Source organism: Eumetopias jubatus, unplaced genomic scaffold, assembly GCF_037043125.1.
Source record: "Eumetopias jubatus isolate StellerSeaLion01/CBP00866 unplaced genomic scaffold, mEumJub1_p1.0 scaffold_14, whole genome shotgun sequence".
Classification (NCBI taxonomy): Eukaryota; Metazoa; Chordata; class Mammalia; order Carnivora; family Otariidae; genus Eumetopias; species Eumetopias jubatus.
Window position 1 is genome coordinate 46,932,998 of NW_028274820.1, and position 24,526 is coordinate 46,957,523.

The 24,526-nt window shown below is 39.0% G+C and overlaps 1 protein-coding gene across 1 annotated transcript in view; it reads left to right on the forward strand.

Moving 5' to 3' along the window:
* Positions 1-2,893: 2,893 nt before the first annotated feature.
* SCIN (scinderin) overlaps positions 2,894-24,526 on the forward strand; it is an 80,913-nt gene continuing 59,280 nt past the window's right edge. Inside the window, exons 1-3 of the mRNA XM_028118580.1 lie at positions 2,894-3,152; positions 7,288-7,442; positions 13,137-13,298. Coding sequence (XP_027974381.1) covers positions 2,954-3,152; positions 7,288-7,442; positions 13,137-13,298 — 516 coding nt within the window. The 5' untranslated portion in view covers positions 2,894-2,953. The remainder of the gene's footprint in view (positions 3,153-7,287; positions 7,443-13,136; positions 13,299-24,526) is intronic.

Consider the following 24,526-nt stretch of genomic DNA (forward strand, 5'->3'; position numbering starts at 1 on the left):
CTTACCATTGAATGCTTGTATAACGTTCTGTTCCTGATTCCTGATCTGTAAAATGAAATCATAATAATATCTAGTTCATAGAGTTGTAAGAATCGGGGCACTTATATTTTAAGAGGACTTAAAATAGTGCCTGGCCAGAGTAAGCACTCAAATATTGGCTGTTTCTGCAGTTCCTCCAGTGAATGTAAGGCCCAATTCAGTGAGCGCTCTTCATATATTTAGTGGCCATTCAAATTACTCCACAGCTTTAAATTACCTTCTATAAGGCTCTTTGACATTATTCTTGCTGAGTCCTTTTTCCTTGTATACATTCTAAATCCTTAGTTTTTTATGGAAATTGAAAGATTTTTCACACAGTCTACTGCTGATGATTTAACTTTGTATTTGTCATCCTGTTTTGAGGGCACATCTTTAGTTCAATGTAGTAAAGCTATCAATTTTCCCCTTTATATTTCATGCAATTTTTAGTATTGTTTAAAAAGTCTCTATTCTGAAATCTCAGACACATCCAATTTTATTATTTATAAAATTTATAAAAATACTTATAAAAATTAATTAGAATAATTATATTATTTTATTTCTTTTGAATTTATATTTCATTTTATATCAATCACATTCTTTTTTAAAAAAGATTTTATTTATTTATTTGACAGAGAAAGCATGAGAGCACAAGCAGGGTGAGTGGCAGAGGGAGAGGGAGAAGCAGGCTCTCCACTGAGCAGGGAGCCCAATGTGGGGTTCTATTAGTTTGTCAGTAGATTCTTTTAGACTCTTGATTTTCAGATTATCATCAGCAAGTAATGAGTTTTAATTTTTCCTAGCAATTCCTAATACCTTTTATATCTTTTTTTGGTCTTCTCATATTGTCTAAGACTTTCTGTGTCCTGTTGAACAGTAGTGAAATACTTGGTTTCTTATTTTTTTTAACCTTAAATGAAATCCTTCTAAAATTTTTTCATTTGATATGTTATTGCTATACTTCATTATTTTGTCATTAAAGTAGGAAAATCCCTTTTCTACCTAGTTTTTTTTTTTAAGATTTTATTTATTTGACAGAGAGAGACACAGCGAGAGAGGGAACACAAGCAGGGGGAGTGGGAGAGGGAGAAGCAGGCTTCCTGCTGAGCAGGGAGTCGGATGCGGGGCTCGATCCCAGGACCCCAGGATCATGACCTGAGCCGAAGGCAGACGCTTAACGACTGAGCCACCCAGGTACCCCTCTACCTAGTTTTTTAAGAATGTTGCACATGTGGGGATTTTATTTCTTTTTAATCTATTGACATTATTATTATTTTAAGAAAACACATGTTTTATTTGGTTGGATAAAATTTAATTTTAATAGTAATGTTGATGTTCATAAACTGAACCATAATTTTATTTTCTTGAACTGTCTTTATTGGGATTTGTATGCTATAATAGCCTCATTAAAATAATATTATTACTGAGATCAAGCCCCAGGATGGGTTCCATGATTGGCGTGGTCTGCTTGAGATTCTCTCCCTTTCCCTCTCCCACTGCTTCCCCCCACCCCGTGCACTCTCTCTTTTGCTCTCTCTTAAATAAATAAATAAAAATCAAAAAATAAAATAAAAGCAAGCCACATATGAATGTGCTCTCTATTTAGGTTGAAATGTGTGTAACTATGCATGTATGTATTTGTGTGTGAATAATAAAATGCACTTAGTGAGAATTTTACTCTGGTAAGAATTCTTTCAAGCACTTTATCTGTATGAACTCATTTAATTGACACAACAGTTCTATCTTATCAAATGTCTCCCTTTGAGAGACAAGAAAACTGAGCAGCCAAGGAACCTGCCACAGGCTACACCGCTAGAATTGGCAGAGCAGGAAACTGAACCCAGGACAGTTGGCTCCAAAGCTTGTGCTCTTAAGCACCAACACGGAGAGCGGTGGATGGACAGATGAACAGAGATAGACAGATGGAAAGACAGAAAGATGATGCATGAATATGTATCAACTCCAACATTTGAAAAGGATATGCATTAAATTGTTAAAATGTTGCAACCTCTAAGAGGTAGAATTTCATGGGCCAAAGATAGGCATTCACTTCTTAATTAATAAAATGTTTGTCAAAATGGGGAGCAAGAAAGATACCGTTATGTATAAGTGTAATTAATTCCCTTATCATTTTTCAAATAAAAATAAAAGTTAAAATAATGGCATACTTTCAAAGACTCTAAAACGACCTGGGATTTGTTCATGCCTAACAAATCAGGGTTTCCCAGAGGGGAGGATGAGATTTTTGGAAATTCTACGTATTTACAGTCCACAGCCCCCAACCCCACCCAGTGAAAAGACCTACGTACTATAGGGGACAAAACAAATTACAAATCAAAAGGTAAAGTTTCATGCCATGATCTTAATTTTGTTTAAAAATGTTATCAGAACTTACCTGTGGGTTGTGTGATTAGAGCTAATTTGAACTTTATTCATAGTTGGTGCTTTAAAAATTGTCTTCAGTAAACATAACCATTGTAATCAGAAAAATTCACAAAAATTCAATGTTGCCTGGACAGCCATTTTTTTTTTTTTTTTTTAGAGAAGGATGCGCCCACCAGAGTTTAAATTGTTGATCTCCTCCACGTGTTACCAGAAAGAAATGTCCTTCCTTAGACTAGGAGGCAGTTTCAGGAATTTCTGTAAATTCCCTCCGGATCTCAGGATTTCTGAGATTCTGATCCTCCTGCTAACTCGGAGTAGGGCGTAGGAGTTTGGTACTAGGCGCAGCTATGAGAATGGAAAGGGATCCCCTACTCCCGGAGCGACTGGGGCTCGGGCACTTAGCCCCTCCCACTTCCGAGCCCCGCCTCCCCGCAGGGCGAGTCCTATAAAGTCGCGGCGAACAGGGTCTCTCCAGCGGGTCTCGGATTAGTCCGACTTCGGGATCGACTTGATTGCGCGCCCCTTTTCCGGAGCAGTGCCTGTCGGAGCCATGTCCCAGGGGCTGTACCACGAGGAGTTCGCCCGAGCGGGCAAGCAGGCGGGGCTGCAGGTCTGGCGGGTGGAGAAGCTCGAGCTCGTGCCGGTGCCCCAGAGCGCTTACGGCGACTTCTACGTCGGGGATGCCTACCTGGTGCTGCACACGGCCAAGGCGAGCCGGGGCTTCACCTACCGCCTGCACTTCTGGCTGGGTAAGCGGGTGCAGGCAGCGGGACCCCGACGCGCCCAGGTCGCGGAGGGGCAAGGCCGCGGGAGGCTGAGATTGGCCGGCTGGAGGTGGGGGTGGGGTGGAGGTGGGGTGGTGGGGAGAGGGGAACAGCGCACGGGAAGGGCCTGGGGACCCGTCGCGCCTGTAGCGTCCCCTCCGGGCGGCCCCCTTTGGGCTGGCCGCCTTCTCCACGCGAGTCCGCTCTTGAGAACGCGGCTGCAAACGCGGGGCACGGAGTGGTCGGGAGCAGTCTTACCCCACGGGCTTTGACCTCTGTCAGGCCGGTCTCCCGGGCTTGGAGGCTGGTTCCTCTAGCTTCTCCCCGTTGCACCTTCCAGTTTGTAAACCGTGCTCCCGCCCAGGGCCGCTGCTTAGCGCACCCTGGCTCTGGCCAAGTCCCGCTCACCTTCCGACAAGTTCAGTCCTGGTTTCCCTGTCAGGGAGGAGACGAAGTCAAACAAGTTTGTAGGAATCCGCCGCAGCTGGGGAGAGGTACCCCCCCACCCCCGCCTCCCTTTTCTCTAGTTAATTTATTTTTATTTTTTTGCCCTTGGGCCCCAGCTTATATTTCTTCACACATTTTGGCAGTTAATGCTCATGCTCTGGGCGACTTTAAATCAGAATCCACTTGCTCCACACTGCTCACACGGTCGGCTAACCGAAATTGCTGCTGATCAGGATGTTGGCGACCCTGGGTGGAAAAGAGAAAAAAATACAGATCTTGTCAAAATAAATAAATAGCTTTATATGGCATGTATTATTTAAATGAGTTGCTTTATTATAATAGTTATTTGTATTATTGTTATTTATCTATTTGAACAAGGACACAGTGCGAAACAAAACAGCTCCTTCAGCAATAGTAATTATTTTGGGCGGCACTTGCGCCAGGTTGTCAGAATACTGGGCCTTGTGTGTTCTACTTTTTCCACCTTCTACTTTTACTCGTAAACATCCTGAATGTCCAGCCTCTCCCTGTAGGATCCTGTGCCAGTGGACACACCCCGTCTAACAACGTGCCGATTATCTGAGACTTACGGCCTTCTTTTAAAACTAGATTGCCTCCCCTGGACTTCTCGTTCTTTATTTTTAGCTTTATTCCCGAGCCTGTGGGGAGACCACACAAAATCACACACTCACGCATTTTGAAGTCCTTGAAAAGCCATCATTTTTATTTCTAACATCTGAAGAACTTAAGAAATAACATGGCAGAAACCATTAAGAAGTGATGTTCTCAACGGTAGTGAACCCCTGAAACGGACACTGCAAGTGAGAAATAGGAAGAGGGAGAAGGATTGTTTTTATTATGGCGTTTGATGTTAAAATTTTGTGCTTGCTTGACGAAGCTCAAGCTGAGTTCCAAACACTTCTTGGTTTCCCAGCTTTGGTTTCCCATAGGAATAGTGTCACTATTCCTATGATAAATAGACAGTGATCTCTTTATATTTTATACCAGAAATCACTGAAACCTTAATATAAAACCATGTTCATGAATGAATGATGCCAGATAGAATAGTAATGTCCTCGTCTTGGTCTTTCTATTCAGAACTTGGATCTAGAATGAATAAAAGCGTCTGAAATGCCACATTTGTAATTTTGGTGAATTAAGATGTGAAGGGACCTCCTATCTTGCTGTAGACAACAGTTTGTCAGAAGACTGCAAGATACTTTGAACACAGTTTGTGGGGGGTTTTGGGGGTGTAGTGGTGGTTATTCTATGGGTTCTTTCTTATCCGAAGAAGCTTGCTCATTAAACAAACTGTTTTTTAGGGTTTACAGATTCACATTAACTCAGTCATTCATTTAGTGCTCACCAATTTTGAAAACTGTAATAGAAAATGCTTTGGGCAAAAACACTTCATGATTGTCAAGATCTACTAAAATTGTAAGGCAACAAAATATAAAATAACATAACACAAAAAAACATATTATAATTTGAAAGACATTGGTAAAAGACATCAGAAAAGGGAAAATAAATGAGGTCATAAGCAAAATTCATAGAGCAAGTTCATATGTTCCTGAACATTGCTAAAACTGCATCATGATATCACTGAACTGGATTCTACTTTTCACATTCAAAGGCTGGTATTGGCTTCTTTAGGATCTTTCAACTTCTTTAGAGCAAGGATTCTAGTTTATTCATACTGATGTTCCCTGGCCCAGCGCAGTACACAAGCATCAAAAAAATGATAGCATAATTTAATTAACTTACTTTCAGTTCATTCATTAATTGCATGCCTGTCCATTTATATCCGTGTAAAGAAATTTGCGTTTCAACTTGTGCTCAAGTAAGAATGTTTATGTCAAACACATTATCCTTAACACTTTCGATATTAACCTTGATTTAAACTTCCCTCTTAAGACATCTCTGTGCAAATCTACATCTATGTCTTTATTAGTAGTCTCATTTATAGATGGGAAAGTGGGCAGAATGGCACTAATGTTCTTTCCGACTACAAAGTTGCATATGTGATTTTTTTCCTCTGACCACATCAAGTTTATAAAATTGTTACCATGTCAAGTACTCTTAACAGCTAGTGGATTTTTTTTCCTGAGAAGATAAGTTGCTACACAGGTTCCCTTTGAGAGTAAGGGAGGAATGTAAAGAAATACAGTTCTTCCATTAATATAGCTGTTTCCCTTTCTTCAGCTTTGGTGAATACTCTCAGTTGGGGTTTCCTGTGAACTGTAGTATTGTTACGGCTTCTAAACTTTTCTACATCAGTTATCTGCGGAGGAAAATAGCATAACCCAGTCACCACAAAATGTTACTGCTAATGAAAGTCGGAGTATAAAAAACTATTGATTGCTATTGTAGTTTCTAAGAGCCTGTGCTTCAGAATCACAGAAACCTGCCTCTGTGTCGTGTTCTACCAGAGGTCAACTTTATGAAGTTACTTGGCCTCTCGAAGCCTTTACTGTGGGTCCGTTGTACGTGGTGGAAAATATTTTTGCTGCATGTGTTTGCTTGAAGATTAAATGAGATCATCCGTGTAAACCACTAGCACAGTATCTGGCCCATATCAAAGATAGTATAAATGTATAAATGTTGGCTATTATTATTTCTAGAATCATTTATGATTTTTACACAGCTCCTATGTAGTAAGGGTTTTGAAGTGTGTTTTCTAAAATTTGAGTTTCCCTCAGGACTGGCTCGGATCCTCGGGCACACGGAAGACGCCAGTGCTGAAGAATTGGTGTTTTGACCTCAGCGAGTTTGCCTGGATGGGATTTATACTAGAACTGTGAAAATTAAATGTGTGTTGTGTGTTAAATTCTTGGGTTAATAATACCTACAGTCACATTCAATAGATGTGAATCTTATTAATCTCTTATTCTCCCTTTCCACATAGAGAATATGATCTTACACCAATAAAATAATAAAGTGGGGGCACTAGGACTTAAAAATAGGGGTGAGGTCAAGTGATATTCCTGTTTCCATTCTAAAAACTACTTGCTTTTGTAAAGCTATTTATCTATGGCCTATGATGTTCCTATTCCTTACAAATATTAACATATTGGCATATTGATGCTAATAAAAGCTAAAACAATTGGAAAACATTCTCATAGTCTGATCTGATTAGCAAAAGAATCTTGAGTCCTACTAGAGTATAGTGCTATATCTTTTTGAGCATATACAGATAGCAGTGTTATTTTTTTTTTTAAGATTAATTAATTTATTTTAGAGAGAGAGAGAGAGGGAGGGAGAGAGAGCATGCCCAGGAGGGGCAGAAGGAGAGGGAGAGAGAGGGTCCCAAGCAGACTCTGCACGGAGCACGGAGCACAAAATGGGGCTCCATCCCATGACCCTGAGACCATGACCTGAGCCAAAACCAACAGTAGGACAGTCAACTGACTGTGCCAGCCAGGTGCCCCCAGCAGTGCTTCTTTTAAACAGTTTTTAAAAAGAATTGAAAAGCAAGAACAAAACAATTCTTGTAGCTATTAACAAAATAATATTTTTATATTACATTTCTGTCAAAAGATTGTTCTGCTGAAGACGGTTTATTGTATTGATGTATATATGATTCAAAGAAAATTTCTGAGCCTTTTGTATCAGAAATTCTGCCTTAGTCATTTTCCTGGCTTGAGAAATGAAGTGCTGTCCTTTGCTGTTGCAGGAAAGGAGTGTACTCAGGATGAAAGCACAGCGGCTGCCATCTTTACTGTTCAGATGGATGACTATTTGGGAGGCAAGCCAGTGCAGAATAGAGAACTTCAAGGCTATGAATCTACTGATTTTGTTGGCTATTTCAAAGGAGGCCTGAAATACAAGGTAAGCCGCTCTCTTGAACTCTTTCCATTATGACCCCCTTTCTCTTCCTATGCATCCACACCTCATGTCCAGAGAATGAAAGTTCATTGAGGGCAGGGTTTTTTTGTTTTGTTTTTGTTTCAATCTGTTTTATTTACTGATATATACCAGTACCTGCTGGATACATAGTAGGTACTCAATAAATGTTTGTGGAACATGAGTGTAATATGTGAAGTGTTCTGGATTGATTTCATTTAATAGGTTAATTTTTAATAAAGTTAAGAGTTTCAGTAGTGTTGTCACAAGAAAGCCCTTTAAAATTTTGTGGAGTTACTTCGATAATTAAATATTAGCAACTCGGGTATTCACAATTTCTGTTAATGCCATTCTAGAGAACCTCTGAAGTTGCTGCAAATGACCCAAGACTTGGGAATCTCAGTTGTTCTGGAATGTCTTAATGCAATATTTATAACAATTATAATTCCAGTTACTTCTATAGAAAGAACTATACACACATTTCTCAAATAGTGTGGTTTGATCTTGGAAATGATACAAATGAAACAAACCATTGAGTTAAATATGTATGTGGTTCAGCCTCACAAAGTCAAATATACCTACACTGCTACACACACATACACACAATTTATGTGTTTTGGCCTGAAACACTGATCATCAACCGGCTTTTCTTCTGGGGGAAAAAGAAAAAAAAACAAGTTAAGTAGTTCTGTTCTTTTAAGGCAACCTTCAATGAAAGACAGCCTTTTTTTGGGGAATTCCCTCCATGACCCTTGTGGACTCGCCACTCTTCACAATCTCCCCTGCCCCCAAGAGTGTTCAGTTACAGTGTGAGAAATATCTCCCTAGACAAACATTTCAGAAGCAATCCTTTTCAAAATCAGACATGCTCCAACAGGTCTTCTGCAGACCCCACCGCCTCACCCTTTGAGCCTGTTAGCTTACTGAGGACTTAAAACCTCAGAGCCAAACTAGAATTCTGAATATGTATTGAATTTATCTACTACAATGCCAGGGTTTATTTCTACTTTTGCCTGATCAGAGCCTTAGTGAATATTTTGTGATGCTATTGAGGTGAGGATAAACAGATATAAATTCTCTTCTCTCTTGAAATGATGTTTTTCACTCTAGGTTATGAACAACCCTAGATATGAAACAATGTATGACTTCTCATTTCATTTAATTCACATGAGTTCCTACAGTTTATGTCAAATGATCCTGAAACTTCCTTTATGTCAATGAAACCAACATTTTGAATAAGCTGGGTCATGTAGTTACTAAAAGCATGTAATATGACAACATCCTGGTTATGAACCCATTTCTGCTACGTATGACTTGTTTACTTCAGGGCAAGTAAGCTTTCTGTGCTCAGTTTCCTCAAATATATAATGGGTATAACAACAGCTTCCTCATATAGGTATTGTAAGGATTAGGGATCAAATTAAATAATAACATACATATATAGTGCATATACAGTCAGTAGGAAATTGTGATATTATTAATCCTTCTGGCTGTTAGCAGGACCTCTGAAATCAAACTTCTGGATATATATTTAAAGGTGGACATGAAAAAGCAATTTTACAGTTATAAGGTAATTATCTTCTACATCAAAATCACTTACAAATCAGCATTTTTTAGAAAGACGGTATTTGCTAATGGAGGTCAAATTTATCAGCAAAAAAATCAGTTCACTGTCTTATCATTAGTGACATTGAGCAGTTGACAATGTGTGCACTTGCAAAATACTTGATAAGAAATTTGGAAGCGAGGATAATTTGCCACCCAGAATAGCAAAGACTATTTTTTTAAAGATCTTATTTATTTTGAGAGAGAAGGAGAGAGAGGATGCAAGCGGGGGAAGGGGCAGAGGCAGAAGGAGAGAGGGAGAGAATCTCAACCAAACTCCATGCTGAGCTCAGAGCCTAACACGGGGCTCAATCTCATGACCCTGAGATCATGATCTGAGCTGAAATCAAGAGTCAGATGCTTTAACCAACTAAGCCACCCAGCTATCCCAGAATAGCAAAGACCATTATGTTGTACTTAATTTCATACTTACAAGAATGTGCTAAGCACTTCATGTCTATTATCTCATTTCATCCAAATAACACCCCCTAGGTGCAGTTTCTGTCATTGTCACCCTATTAAGATAAGTAAACAAAAGCTTTGAGAAACTATGTAACTTAACAAGGTCTAACAGTGGATATGTGACTGGGTGACCATCTGACTTCAGTGCCTAAGCTGGTAATCACTATACTATGATGCTCTCAATATAAATAAATGGCTCAAATATCAGGATGAATTTGTTTATTTAAGATTACTGTGAAACAGGGTGTTGTCTACCATTACCAAGCCAGCAGCAGCCATATTTAGTTGTCGTGTGTAAGGGAAAGATTCAGCGAGGCAACATTAAGACCGTCTTGTCAGGTCATTTAATTCACCTGAGGTTTCTTTTTATGAGGCTTTTTAGGCTGGGGGAGTCCTAGAGGAGTAATATTTACCACTACTTCCTTTTTTTTTTTTTCCTTTTTTAAAAGATCTTATTTATTTACTTGTCGGAGAGAGAGAGAGAGCACGAGCACACAAGCAGGGGAAGCGGCAGGCAGAGGGAGAAGCAGACTCCCCGCAGAGCAGGGAGCCCGACCTGGCAGACTCGATCCTAGGACCCTGGGACCATGACCTGAGCCAAAGGCAGACCCTTAACCAACTGAGGCCCCCAGGCGTCCCTTACCACTGCTTCCTTATATTAAATCTCTTTCCCAAGCTCAACAAGACCCGGCTCTTAGCCATGATTGTAAATAGTGATCATCAAACATCCATCAGCCAGCAAAACTGTGTTTATGGTGTCACTGATTTAGAGGATCATCCACCTTGCTTTCATTATGCTGTGTGAAGGTAGAAAGAGACTGGGAGTTTCTAGGGTTAATTCAAACACTATTCCAGAAATATTTACTATCAAATACCAACATATATGAAACTTACGGTTTTTCCTTTGTGCCTTTTTCACATCAAATTTTATTAAGACAAAATTAATTTTTAAAATATTGTTAAATGTTCACAGACTATATATCACTCTGATGGTTCACTATATGACAGTAGCTTAAATGTTATGTAAGTATCCCCAGTCTGTTTTTTATTTTATAACTTCTTTCAGATCACAGAGTTCTTACACTGTTTATCAGATCACAATGTAGTTATTTTTTTGAAAAGTGAAATGGCCAAGAACAGTAGCATATAGATAAAAACTTGTGTTTATTTTTATTGTATAATCGTTTGTTCATTTATGGCAATCTTGATAACATTATGGACTGAGAAATTATTATATAGTTCATAAAATTTGTGGTTATAATTGTCCTGAAGTCAACTTTTAGCCTATTGTAATAAAACCTTTCTATTCATGAGGGTCTTTTCCTGGAGAATGGTGGTAATTTAAAGTCAGTGGAAATTTCAGGGCACCTGGGTGGCTCAGTTGGTTAAATGTCTGTCGTTAGCTCAGGTCATGATGCCAGGGTCCTGGGATACATTCCCACCTCAGGCTCCTTGCTCAGCGGGAAACCTGCTTCTCCATCTGCAGCTCCCCCTGCTTGTGCTCTCTCTCTCTATCTGACAAATAAATAAATATATGATCTTAAAAAAAAATAAAGTCAGTGGAAATTTCAGGAATGTGCTAATGATTACATAGGCAGCTTAACTTCTTTCTCTGGATTTACTATATATGTTTATAAATAAATTTTAAAAAAGTGTTTTATTTATTTGAGAGAGAGAGGGAGCACACCCGGAGAGGAGCAGAGGAAGAGGGACAAGCAGACCCCGCACTGAGCATGGAGCCTGATGTGGGGCTCAATTTCATGACCCTGAGACCATGACCTGAGCTAAAAAATCAAAAGTCAGATGCTTAACCAGCTGAGCCACCCAGGCATCCTTATGAATAAATTTTGAAAATTGGATCATTTTATAGGTTTCCTATATTGCTAATTTTCTTACCATATTATTGTAGGAGGCCTTTGAGCAATAAAAGTGATTTGCTTACACCGCATCTTTATTATGCACATCACCTCATAATTAATTGTGGAAATAAATAAAGATTATCATTTCTAACATTTAATTAAAGGAAAAAGTAAAAAGGTAAAAGCTGATTTCAAATAAGACAAGAAGATGTAATTGATATAGTTCATTATTTTCCTTAGCATATTTATTTATTTATTTATTTTTAAAGATTTTATTTATTTATTCAACAGAGAGACACAGTGAGAGAGGGAACACAAGCAGGGGGAGTGGGAAAGGAGAAGCAGACTTCTCGCTGAGCAGGGAGCCCGATGCGGGGCTCAATCCCAGGACACCGGGATCATGACCTGAACCGAAGGCAGATGCTTAACGACTGAGCCACCCAGGAGCCCCTCCTTAAATTGAATATAATTTTCTTTTGGGATGTGCAACCAAATTTAGGGTATAAATACTCAGGCCTGGCATAGAAAGAAAAAAAGAGAGAGAGAGAGAGAAAGAAAAAGAAAAAAAGAAAGAAAGAAAGAGAGAGAGAGAGAGAGAGAGAGAAAGAAAAAGAAAGAAAGAAAGAAAGAAAAAGAAAAAAGAAAGAAAGAAAAAGAAAAAAGAAAGAAAGAAAGAAAAGAAAGAAAGAAAAAGAGAGAGGGAGAGAAAGAAAGAAAGAGAAAGAAAGAAAAAGAGACGGAGAGAAAAAGAAAAAAGAGAGGGAGAGAAAGAAATAATGAATGAATGAAAAAAGAAAGAAAGAAAGAAGGAAAAAGGTTTTATGGGTGGCTGAGTGATAGACTTTGGGGATGGTATGTGCTCGAGTGAGCACTATGAATTGTGTAAGACTGCTGAATCACAGACCCGTATCTCTGAAACAAATAATACATTATATGTGAAAAAAAAAAGAAGATAGCAGGAAGGGAAAAATGAAGGGGAAATCGGAGGGGGAGAGGAACCATAAGAGATTATGGACTCTGAGAAACAAACTGAGGGTTCTAGAGGGGAGGGGGTGGGGGGATGGGTTAGCCTGGTGATGGGTATTAAAGAGGGCACGTACTGAATGGAGCACCGGGTGTTATACGCAAACAATGAATCATGGAACACCACATCAGAAACTAATGATGTAATGTATGGTGACTAACATAACATAATAAAAAAATTTAAAAAAATATATATAATGTTAAAACAAAGATCATAAATGGGATCCCCCCACATCTGGCCAGGAGTCAACTCCCCTTCTGTGTCCTAACACTGTGTGGGGCATGGGAATTTTGGGGTGGCTCGTTCTCTCCTCACTTGCTCTTGTTACCTGACTCTCCTCTATCCTCCTGTCTTCTTCCCTGAAATCTTGTCTGCTTCTCACTTAATGGTTTTAGACTCATTCGTTCCCAAAGGACACTTTGGGAGCTACTGCTTCTTTTCATTTATGTCACAGGTTTTATCCACTGAAGGTTCTTAGTAAATACCTGCAATCTTAAGTTGAATGATTAAAACAGGAAGGACAAAAGGCCTTAAAAGAACCAAAAAAGGGGTTGATTTGCCACGGCATTCTCTTCTGTGTACTTACTGTTTCACATGCTCTGAGGTGGCTATTTTGTCTTGGCCTGACAGGCAGTTTTGACAGATACACCTGTGGTTTTATGTGTTTTTGTATCTAGTTAGAAGCTTCATCTCTTTTTGTTTGTTTTCTGTCTTCTTCCCACTGATCAGGCCGGAGGTGTGGCATCTGGACTAAATCATGTTCTTACAAATGACTTGACCGCTAAGAGGCTCCTGCATGTGAAGGGTCGGAGAGTGGTCAGGGCCACGGAAGTTCCCCTTAGCTGGGACAGTTTCAACAAGGGCGACTGCTTCATCATTGACCTCGGCACTGTAAGTGTTACATGCACACGCAGACGTCTAATGGAGAGTGAATTGTGTTCAGATCAAATCAGATGTACGTGCCGTGGAAGATAATCACATTTTCGACACACAGGGAACAGATCATGTTTATGTGAGATGCAATCATATCATAGGATGAATTGGCGAGTATTTAAATCACACAAAGTGAGACTTCAAAGTTTTTATTTTCTTTGATAGGGTTAGCATGGAGTAATGATTTAGTTCTTCCTACCATAGAACACACATAGAATAATTTTTAATATATTTACCCTCTGTCTGAACAGAGCTTCCGCTAATTATTTTTGTCCTTAATTGGGTGTGGGAAAACATTATTTGAGGGACAAATGGAATTTTCTCCAGAAAGCAAAGTTTCTAGGATTTCAAATGGACATGGGATAAGTCTAAACAGCTTGCCTAAGGAGATTTTAGGGGATATTTTGGGATATATGTCACACATTTACTACACCATACTATTTCATACTTTTTAATTATTTTAGGGTATTAAGAGAAAAGGCACAAGTACAGATATTAAGTATCACCTTAATGGGATGGGCAATATCTGACTTACATTTGTTTCCAGGAAAAGAGGCCCCTCTGAGTTCACATATACTTACTAATAATTACTTTTTTAAAGATTTTATTTATTTTGAGAGAGAGAGGGAGAGAGCACAAATGAGGGGGAGGGGCAGAGGGAGAGGGAGAAGCAGGCTTCCCGCTGAGCAGGGAGCCGGATGCGGGGCTCGATCCCAGGACCCTGGGATCATGACCTGAGCCGAAGGCAGATGCTTAATGACTGAGCCACCCAGGCGCCCCCAAATCATTTTTATCTCTAAAAGAAGTATTATTGCAAAGTCTTTGCTAGGCTCTAGATGGTGGGATTTAAGTTGGGTCTTTTAAACTTTGTAAGGTAGAAATAAAATAAAGTCGGAATAAAAGGCATTCTCTACCATTGAAAACCCATGGGGAAAGCAGAGAGGGCAGGAGAGGGCAGAGCCTTTATAATGCCCTTCTCCTCCTCCTCATGGTCATCCTCCTCGTTACACCATGTGCATCAGCATCCTGCTCGTCGTCAGGAACGTTTCTGTGCTCAGCATTGTACAGAGACTTGCTCTGACCAGTGCTGCTTCGGTTAGCCCGAGGCTTGCACCGGCTGTGGAATTTCCTCCCAGTGCACAGCCAGTGAATGGTGAAGCCAGGATTCCACCCTGGGGGTGTCTGATTCCCACCTGAGCATTTTATTTTATTGCCTCTCCATGGGCAGTATTTTGGGGAAAAGCATCAGACAAAAGCCAAAAGAGTTTATTCCACGTGCACAGAGAAGGGACACTAAGGATTTTGAAAACGGAGCCCCTCAGTCAAGGTTCTGTTAAGGCAATATTAACTTAGCAACAGCACAGAGATTAAGTGTGCTAAGATTATTAATCATTTGGAAAATGGCTCCAAGCTATAAACTTCATGGGTTTCTCTCAGTTAGGATACACCTCTAGTTTTATTACTGCTAATGTATAATTCGGCTATCTTGGATCACACCAGCTTGTGTGCACAGTTGCGATCATATTAATAATGCCCAAAGTACAGTTCTCAGTGTCACACTTAGACATCTGCACCCAAAATGGCAGTACCCCTGCCCTGAACCTCACGGTGAATTTCTTGGAAAAGCCCTTTTCAACTTTAAATGCTAACCCATTCTCCTAACCGGCTTCTCCTATAACATTTTTATAGCCCTTTATCCCTTGATAATTTATGAAGTGTTTTAACATAGAAGATAGTATTTTTCATAGAAAAAAGAGACCTCAGTTTTCATCCAAGCTGACTTTAATCTTAGATTCTCATCTATAAAAGTCGATTAGATGATCTCTGGGGCCCCTACACAGAAGAGACACTTTCCGTTGATAATGTAATTCATCACTGCCATTACGTGAACATACTTCTTTCTTAAAATAGCTTTTCATGTGTAATGTAATTGCTCCACACATGCAATAATCTCTTTAATTACCATGAAAGGCCTCCAGTTCAGCTTTCTAACTATCTGCTCCTTAATCTTGAGCAAGTTATTAACCTCTCCAGAGCCTTAACTTCCTCATTTATTGTTTTCATCCTGACTCCGATTTCTTTTTTCTTTTTTTTTTTTTTGCTCTCTACAAACAATTGACTACAATTTCTGATGGTGCTTCTAACCTTAGCTGACTATGATTCAATCTCCCCTGACACAGAGTCACATCTGGAAATGACAGTTGTCATCGTGGTTTCACAAGAGAAAAAAAGCCGTAGAGGGTGGGAGCAAGTCACTTGCATTAATACAGGTTGAGTGCTGACCTGGGGTTTTCTATTCTTAGTTTACATTCTTTCCACTATCCTAAGCTAACTTGGTGGGATATAAGAAGGTATGGCTCTATAACAGAGTATCTTGAAATAGTTTCCGAATCTGCTCAATTCAGAATTATGTCTAATCTAGCTTAAAATCTTCTAAAAGTAGTATTGTTAATGAAATCATTATTTTGTTGAGCAAGTATTGTGCTTCCACAGTGGATTAGATGGTTGAGTGCTGTGGTAGGCAGATGGTGGTTCCAGTGACATATTCTGTCTTTCCGTGGGTAATGTCTGCCATGTACCAATAAGTACAGGCTCCTATAATACGGACAGAGCCTCTATTATGAGATTCAAGGACATTCATCAGTTTAAGAGTAAATTATCTTTATTTTATAGAGTTAATTACCTTTAATGACTTTCAAGTTGTGTCCTGCTCTCATGCCTGGTTAGAGAGACATATGGAATGATTTTGTTGCAGAGATAGCTGATTATCTCTTATGTTGTAGAAGTATACTATACCCCAGAGGGATACCCTGATAGGAATCAAGCAGTACTACATACACTCTAGTCGTTTATTCACATGATCTCTTTTTATGTAAAGCTTTTAACCAGTTGGTATGTTGCCAACAATCTCTGAATGGTGATAAGATCTTGCAATTACCTTGGAGTCTTTATTTTCGGGGTGTGTCACAGTAAACAAAGAAGGACGTGGGACCAATATTTTCTCTACTATAAAATCTTAATGAGTTCGATTTCAAAATTACCTTCTGCATTAGAAAGTACAAAAAGAAGCCAGTGCAATTTCTTCAAGTTTGTTTTATTATCCAGGTATGAAAAAAGTAGGTTCGACCTCCAAAGTTTTCATCTAACTAGAGCCAGTTGGCCAAAACTAAGGTTATGGACATAACCTAAATCCTATAGTTTGATTTTGTTTGGGGAAGTCACCTTTTTTGATGAACAATCACTAGTATTAATATGATATGCCATATACTTTTGAAACATATGCTGTTATACGATTTGAGACTACAGTAAATATTTCCTGATATGACCATGTAACCACCTCAGTCAAAAGCATGAGATTATAAAATTACCTGTTTAATCCCTTTGAACTTTAAGAAATTATCAACATTTTAGAGGATGATTTGGATAAGCTATCTTACATTTAGTGTGTTCTCAGAAAATAATATGGAACATGGCTAGATCTTAGCAATTTGGAATTTACTGAATCTTTGGAGAAGTGCTTTTGAACTGTGTATTTTAACGTTGGTGATTTTATCAATCATCATTTTTAAAGCTATGAGGTGGTTGAGGTAGTTGTAGAAATGACTCACAAAATCACATCTAAATATATTGCAACAAAGCCATCAGTAACTACAGAATGTGAATGATAATGGAAAGAGTCTATAATTTCAAAGTCTGGGAGCTGGAGCTAACCTTTTTGGAAATATGTGTCAGAGCCAGCCACTAGTGGAGAGTCGGATTTCACAGGAGGAGGAATTTCTGTGGTGAGTTACTAATTGTGCTGTTGGGCATGTTCCGTTTTCTTGTTAACTTGTTTGGTCAGTTATGCAGCTTTGCCCCACTCACCTGGCTATTTATAACCTATTGCCCCTCTCTCATTATTCCCTCCTGCTGCTTTGAAACAACAGTCTACACTTCCTCATTTACCAGTTGGTCTGCAACCTACGTTTCCTGACTTTTACTCCCACCGTTTCTTTGAATCTGTTCATCCTACAGCAGCAATGGCTTCTGCTAAATCCAGTGGACACTTGGTTCATTATCCACTCCATCCCTGTGCTGCAGCTGACACTGTTGGTTACTCCCTTGTATCTCAGCCTCACTCTCCTCTGGCTTCCTGCTTTTCCTCCCTTTCAAGCCATTCTTTCTCATTCTTCTTTGCATGGTCTGCCCACCCCCTCAAGTTTTGTGTGTGTGTGTGTGTGTGTGTGTGTGTGTGTGTGTGTGTTTAAGGATTCCACTTTTGATCATTGTCTTTTTATACATTCTTCCTGAGCAAACTTACCCTCACCCAAAACTTCAACTACTCATCCGCTGGTAAATCTCAGTTTTATAGTCTCGCTCAGAACTCTTACGGGAGATCTGTGTCAGCATTTCAGACTGCCTCCCAGATATTTCTTGTATCACAAGAACCTCAAACTCAACAAGTCTAAAAATGGAACTCATCAACTTCACCCTCTCATTCCAAAATGATTTCTTCTCTTATTGTTCTTATAATGTTGAATGGAGCTATCTGTCATTCAGACCTCAAACTCCAAATCTAGAAATCATCCAGATGGCTTCTCCCAGAGGCTTTACATTCAACTGGTCACTGGGCCTACTCTCTTCTACCTCCTGAGTGTCTCCTGAACCCTTCTCGTGCTCTTTATCACCATGGTACTCTCTCATTGTCCTGCACATGACACTTTCCGTCCAGTCACCATGCTTTTGCTTTGTATACATTGTTTCCTTTGCCTAAAATCCACTCTTGCTCTGTATAACATTTCTTTGGAAAGCATCCAGTATCATCTCATCTTTAAATATTCAATTCCAATATTGCTTTTTTTATGATGTGTTCCTCGGTCTCTTCCTCCATCCTTCCCCCATCCCACCTCGCACCCCTGTAGAATTAGGCAAGACTTTATCTCATATTTCCTATCACCTCGCAGACTTGCCTTGAGCATTTTCCATATTGCCTGTCCATTCATTTATCAACCTCACTCACTCACTTTGTCCTTATTAGAAGACCCAGAGCTTATAGTCACTCAACAAATGTACACCTGTCCAACGCAAAGCATACAGTCTCATGCAGTCATGTGGATAGAGATATAATTTTCTTTTTTTCACCTGTAGCTCAACCTGAGTTCATAGCCAAGCTTCTATTTCCACAGAAGGGTTAAAAATAAAATAATCTTGCCCTATTAAGGTGAACCTTGTTTATCATGAAAGCAAATCAAACTTATCACACCCATCCCCTTTTCCATCCCTCAGGTATAGGGGATGTGCGTATGTGATATTATGGCCTGAGGATGGGGGACCAGGTTGAGAATGGAAGTGTATCTGGTTTGCATAGTTTAGCCCTCACTCCTCTCTAACATTCACTGAGGCTTTGCCGTTTCATTAATTCTTGAGCTTTGAGCTTTGAACTTTGGCCTCTGTCCCAAAACTTTTGCTGGAAAATATCCATGGCCTTACTTTGGTCTTTTGATACTGTTGGCCATCATAGTAGCCCCTCTGGAGTTCTGCCTTATTTTGCCTGTACCACAGGCTGTTCTGGGGACACTGTACCCACATTGTACCAGTGCCCATCGATCCGACTGCATGGACACTGCCCACAGTTGTTTCTAATTAATGTTCAGGGTCATGGATGAATATATGACAAATGTGTTGGAGGGGAATGTACTGAGCTCTTCTCAGAGATTCATTGCATCTGATCGAGTTTCCTAGTTCTCTTGTAATCCCCATACTTTTCTCTTCCTGGACCTGACCAACCAGTCTTATACCATTTCACAGTTTAGCCTACTGTGTAGTTCCTGCAATACACTTTAGCCCCTAAAGCCAAGACTCTGATTCTTGATATGCAAAACCAATTTTCTGTAAATTGCTGCATTCTCACTCCTTCCCTCAGAAAACTTTACTCTCATAAAATCAAGGTTCTTTTAAATTAAACCTATGTTGGCATTTGGACTTTTGTCTCTGCTATGACTTAAACTGTTTATTTTAGAACAAAAAACTAGGGGCGCCTGGGCGGCTCAGTCGTTGGGCATCTGCCTTCAGCTCAGTTCATGGTCCTAGGGTCCTCCCTGCTTGGCCGGGAGTCTGCTTCTCCCTCTCCCACTCCCCCTGCTGTGTCTCTCTCTGTCAAATAAATGAAATCTTTTAAAAAAAAAAAAAAAAGAACAAAAAGCTGAGCAAAGTCTTCTTTGTTCTGGATAAATTTGTCCTTATCTGAAAGTAATCCATTCCACTAGTTTTATAAGGAGAAAGCCTTGAGGCAACAAGAAAAGATAATGGGAAAAAATAAACCTAATGTTAAATCTCTAAAATTTACCCTTCAACAAAAGTAGGGATGAATGGTATTTATTGTGCCCTTGGTGTGTGCTGGGTGCTGGAGTATAAAGGTGGAAACCAAATAGTCTTTGACCTCCAGATGCTGTCAAATGGTGAGAGGCACAGACACATACACAGCTGGGAGTATGGCGAGGTAGAAGGTAGGAAGGGCTGGAATGGAGACACAGACACATTACAATTAGAGAATAGATGAGGGACTAGGAAAGACCACTCCCAAGGTATTAGGATTTATGTTTTCATTCTCACAGTTTCACATTAGAATCATTAGGAAGTTTTTAAAATATTGATGCATGTGTGATATGACCCCTAAAGATTCTGATTTTGAAGTTTTGGGTTGGGACTTTGGGGTAAGTACTTTTTAGGCCCTACCCCAGGTCATTTTATTATACAGTTAATGCTGAGAACCATTTCAATATGGGAAATGTCTAAAGGTGCAGGAAAATACAGGGTTACGTATCTGAAAAGAATAGTAGATCAGTTAAATATAGTTAAGTCACCAACTTATGTGGCTGACAGAAATTATTTTTGATGAAATGTGGCTATAAAACTTTGATTTGCCAAATACTCTGAAGAGTATAGAGAACATAATTTTACCAGCTCTCATTATTGCAATGAAAAGAATGCTCTAGAAGCTGTCACCTGGTCCCAGTAAGTGACATCACTACCAACAGCCAAGCTAAAGGGGTCCAAGTCATGTCCACTTCTCCTTGTCCTCCAGTTTACATCCAAAGGACACTGTTGACCAATCCTGGAGGCTTTAACCTTCTAGCTATCCCTTGATCCTTCTCTTTCCCATAGCCACTGCTCTGCCCTAGTTCACATGTAGTCCCGTCCTTTCTGGTCACCAAGCCTTCAGTGGCCATGCATACCCATTCCATTCATCTCCCATTCCTCAATCAGAGGTGTTTTAAAAAATACATATATGTGTCATTGAATGATATTGGGTTGGCTTGGCTTTGGACAACAACAAAAGGATAGGATGTAAATAAACACTCATTCATCCAAAAACTAAAAAAAAAGTCATGGTTTAAAGTTTAAAAATAGAAAAAGGTAGATTCCTGGAGGTATCTCACAAGTCAGTATGGTGTTTAAGTTATGCTTAGAGAGCTGCAGGCAGAGAGGATATCTGAATGAGCTTTTATATTTTGTTAACTAGATCTAAGAGAAAAGTAAGCACAGTAAAAATAAAGCCAGTAGAGGCGAGGGAGAGCAAGAGGTCTGGCCACCCTTCTCCTTTTATAAAATTGTAGATGTATTTAGAATAAATAACTTAGCAAAGGACAAAAGAGTAACAAGTCTATGCTGAATTCTTTGCACATGTTATGAGTCAACATCACATGGGCTGGTCTGGGTGCTCCTTTAAACTCGGCTTCTGAAATCTTGCTTCCCTTCAAGGGCATCATTGAGCATTGTTTTATTTCTCCTCTTATTTCCTGCCCCCAAATGAGGTTTGGCTGCACTTTGATGTTTTTACTTGTTAACTCCGACCACATGGTTTAAAGGAAATTTTAGAAACCTCTAGTCTGTCCCCAGTATGGTTGTCACCATGAATATCACTCACTCACTATTATTTCTTGTTATTGGTGGTCCAAACAAATTGCCCGTAACAGATGTGTCTTTACTCCCTTATTTACTTTTCCAGCTATCCAGAGTAATTTTGTTTTCCTTTAATAGTTTGCATATTAAGAGTTAATTATAATTTGACAAACTCCAGCACAGGGTGTTTGTGGGCAATATGTACATCAACAGATTTTGGCCAAAATTTAAGTGCATTTCAGTCTGAATTGAATGGATCCTTTCATATTGACAGGGGGCTTTATGTCCCTTCCCCCAAAGAAGTATAACACTTAGTGTTGAATTGTTAAATTCTTTAGACTCTTAGAGGGTAAATAGTTGCCTCTGAAACCATGTTTGCTTTATCATTTTCAGTGTCTCATCTGCTTAAATCACCTTTACAAAAGAATTTTTATCTAAACCCCATCAACCTATTATAAATAAAACAATTTAAATTATGAAAACTTTTTGTTGTAATAATAGTATGAACCTGTTACATCAATTTGGGCATTTTTTTTTAGCTCTGTGTAGCATTCTTGGGTTTTTTTAGCTCACTCCCTCCAAAAAACAGGGTAAGTTGAATTATAGGAACATTTTTCAAGCACGGGGCCAATCGAGCACAGAGTTTCCTTGTGCACAGAGCAGAGAAGTGGTCTTGCCCAACTACCTCTGAATAGAGTAAGTGTTGGTAGTGCAGCTTATTAATAGTACTATACACATTTATTTAGCACAGTAGAGCTTTGTTAAAATGAGATGTCCTAACCACATCATCCATCCATGATAGAATTTAAATTGCTCAAATTTAGTGAATTGCTAAAATTCTGTTTAAAATCTAAACAAATTTTCTGTTTAAAATCTGAAGCATGTTTTAACTGTGTTGCTGCCGTGATTGAATGAAATATATTTGCAGAAAAACTTAAGTCCTATTGAAAGAAAAGGGTTTTTTAAATTAATAGAACTCCTTAAACAATTCTGGCTTTTGGCAATTTATAATTAAAGTCTGTATTTTATTGTATTTGTTGTCTGAATTCACCACTAAAAATTAAGTCTAGGAAATAAGATGATATGTCACTTTTATAGAAATAGCACAAAATTAAGTGAAAATAATAAAAGAGTAAGCATAACACAAAGCATTCATTGTCATGCCCAATAAGAAATTTTCTGTAACACTTTCTTTAGTGATTGGGTCATCTTTGAGTTAAAAAGGAAAATTTTACTTTTAACAGTTTTATTATTTTCATGAACATTTCCTAGATATGTTTTTTGCTATTTTAAAATTTTTTTATTCAAGTGTTGTTGACATACCATGTTATATAGTTTCAGGTGTATAACATAGTGATTTGACAACTCTATACACTACACAGCGTTCACCACGATAAGTGTAGTTACCCTCTGTCACCATACAATGTTATTGCAATATTATTGACTATATTCCCTATGCTGTGCTTTTCCTTCCTGTGATTTATTTATAACCGGAAGTTTGTACCTCTGAATTCCCTTCACCTATTTCACCCACCGCTCTCCCCTCTGGCAACCACTAATTTGTTCTCTGGGTATTTATGATTCTATTTCTGGTTTTTGTGTGTTTTATTTTTTAGATTCCACATTTAAGTGAAATCTTATGATATTTTTGCCTTTTCATTTTGTTGATAGTTTCCTTTGCTGTGCAGAAGCTTTTTAGTTTGATGTAGTCCCAATTGTTCATTCTTGCTTTTTTTTTCCCTTGCCTGAAGAGACATATCCAGAAAAATGTTAAGACTGATGTCCAAGAGATTACCGCCTGTGATTTCCTTTAGGAATATAATGGTTTCAGGTCTTACATATAGGTCTTTGATCTATTTTGAGTTCAGTTTTGTGTATGGCTTAAGAAAGTCCGGTTTTACTCTTTTGCATGCAGCTGTCCAGTTTTCCCAACACGCTGAAGAGACTGTCTTTTCCCCAATGCATATTCTTGCCCTTTTGTCGTAGACTAATTGACTGTATAAGCATGGGTTTATTTCTGGGCTCTCTATTCTGTTCTATGTGTCTATTTTTGCACCTGCACCATGCTATTTTGATTACTGTAGCTTTGTAGTATATCTTGAAATCATGGATTGTGATACCTACAGCTTTGTTCTTTTTGCTATTTTAAAAGTATAAACTGAGGTCTGTCAGTAATGGTGAAGAATATTTTCTACAACTAAATTTATCTGTGAGCTGATACTGCACATAAAAACTCCCAACCTAAGGTAATGTCATAGAAAATATTTGGGGATCCATGGAATACTGTAAAATTCTACATTAAATAATAATTATGTTAGTCAAATTATTATCTACATTTCTCTTGTAAGCACATTTACCAAGCTTCCCTACTGCTCTACAGAAGCTAATAAAATTTAGTGTGATTTTATATAATCTCTCTGAAGTTGATGCGAGGTCACTTATATGGAGAACATAAACATCTGTTGGACAATTATATAAATGCAGAGCAAGTCAGTAGTGAAAGTTGCTAACAAGTGAGAAATCTAGAGATCTAAACTTCTGATCTGCTTCCTGTATTTTGCTGTAATGTAAATATTAGAAGTTTGCTTTCTGAGACCCACTGAGAAAAGAATCAGTGGCAAAATCTCATGGAATAAGATAGGGAAGAAATCAGAGCCGAGAGCACACGTGTACTTAGCAGAGTAGGGTGCTTGGCTGCACTGGGTAATTAGATGTTGCAGATTCTCTGCAAATGCCTGCCAGTGGCACTGTGCTCAAGACCACCAGCAGGGATTCTCAGTTGAATGCTAGAATCATCTGGGGAGTGTTCAAAAGACAGGGCTGTCCAGAACATACCTGAGAGTCCCTAAGGGTAGTGCTCAGTTTTCTGTATTTTTAAAAATCACCTTCCTAAACACCACCCCCTGATCTTAATGCACGGTGATAGGCATTGACTAATCGTTGGGGATCATTTGTTTTCACTCTTTGTGATTGCTGACCTGGGCACAGTATTCAAATTGATTCCAAATGTGAGTCTCATATTCAGATGCCCAGATGTAGAAAAGAAATGAGAAACAAGAGCAGTGCACTGTTCTTTTAAAAACGGAAAAGAAATGCCCCTTGACAGATTCTAGAGTAAAAGGAGTTGCAACTCCTTTTATTTTACTTCTTATAAAGACTCAAATTGCTAAAACGTGTATTTTATTCTCAAAGAGGAATATGGAATAAGTGCATCAGGAACCTGGGAGTGGGGTGAGGGGTCAGAGAATCTCCCCCAGGCCTGTGTGATTCAAATTTGGGCCCCTAGGGCCTGGAAGAGAGCCCAT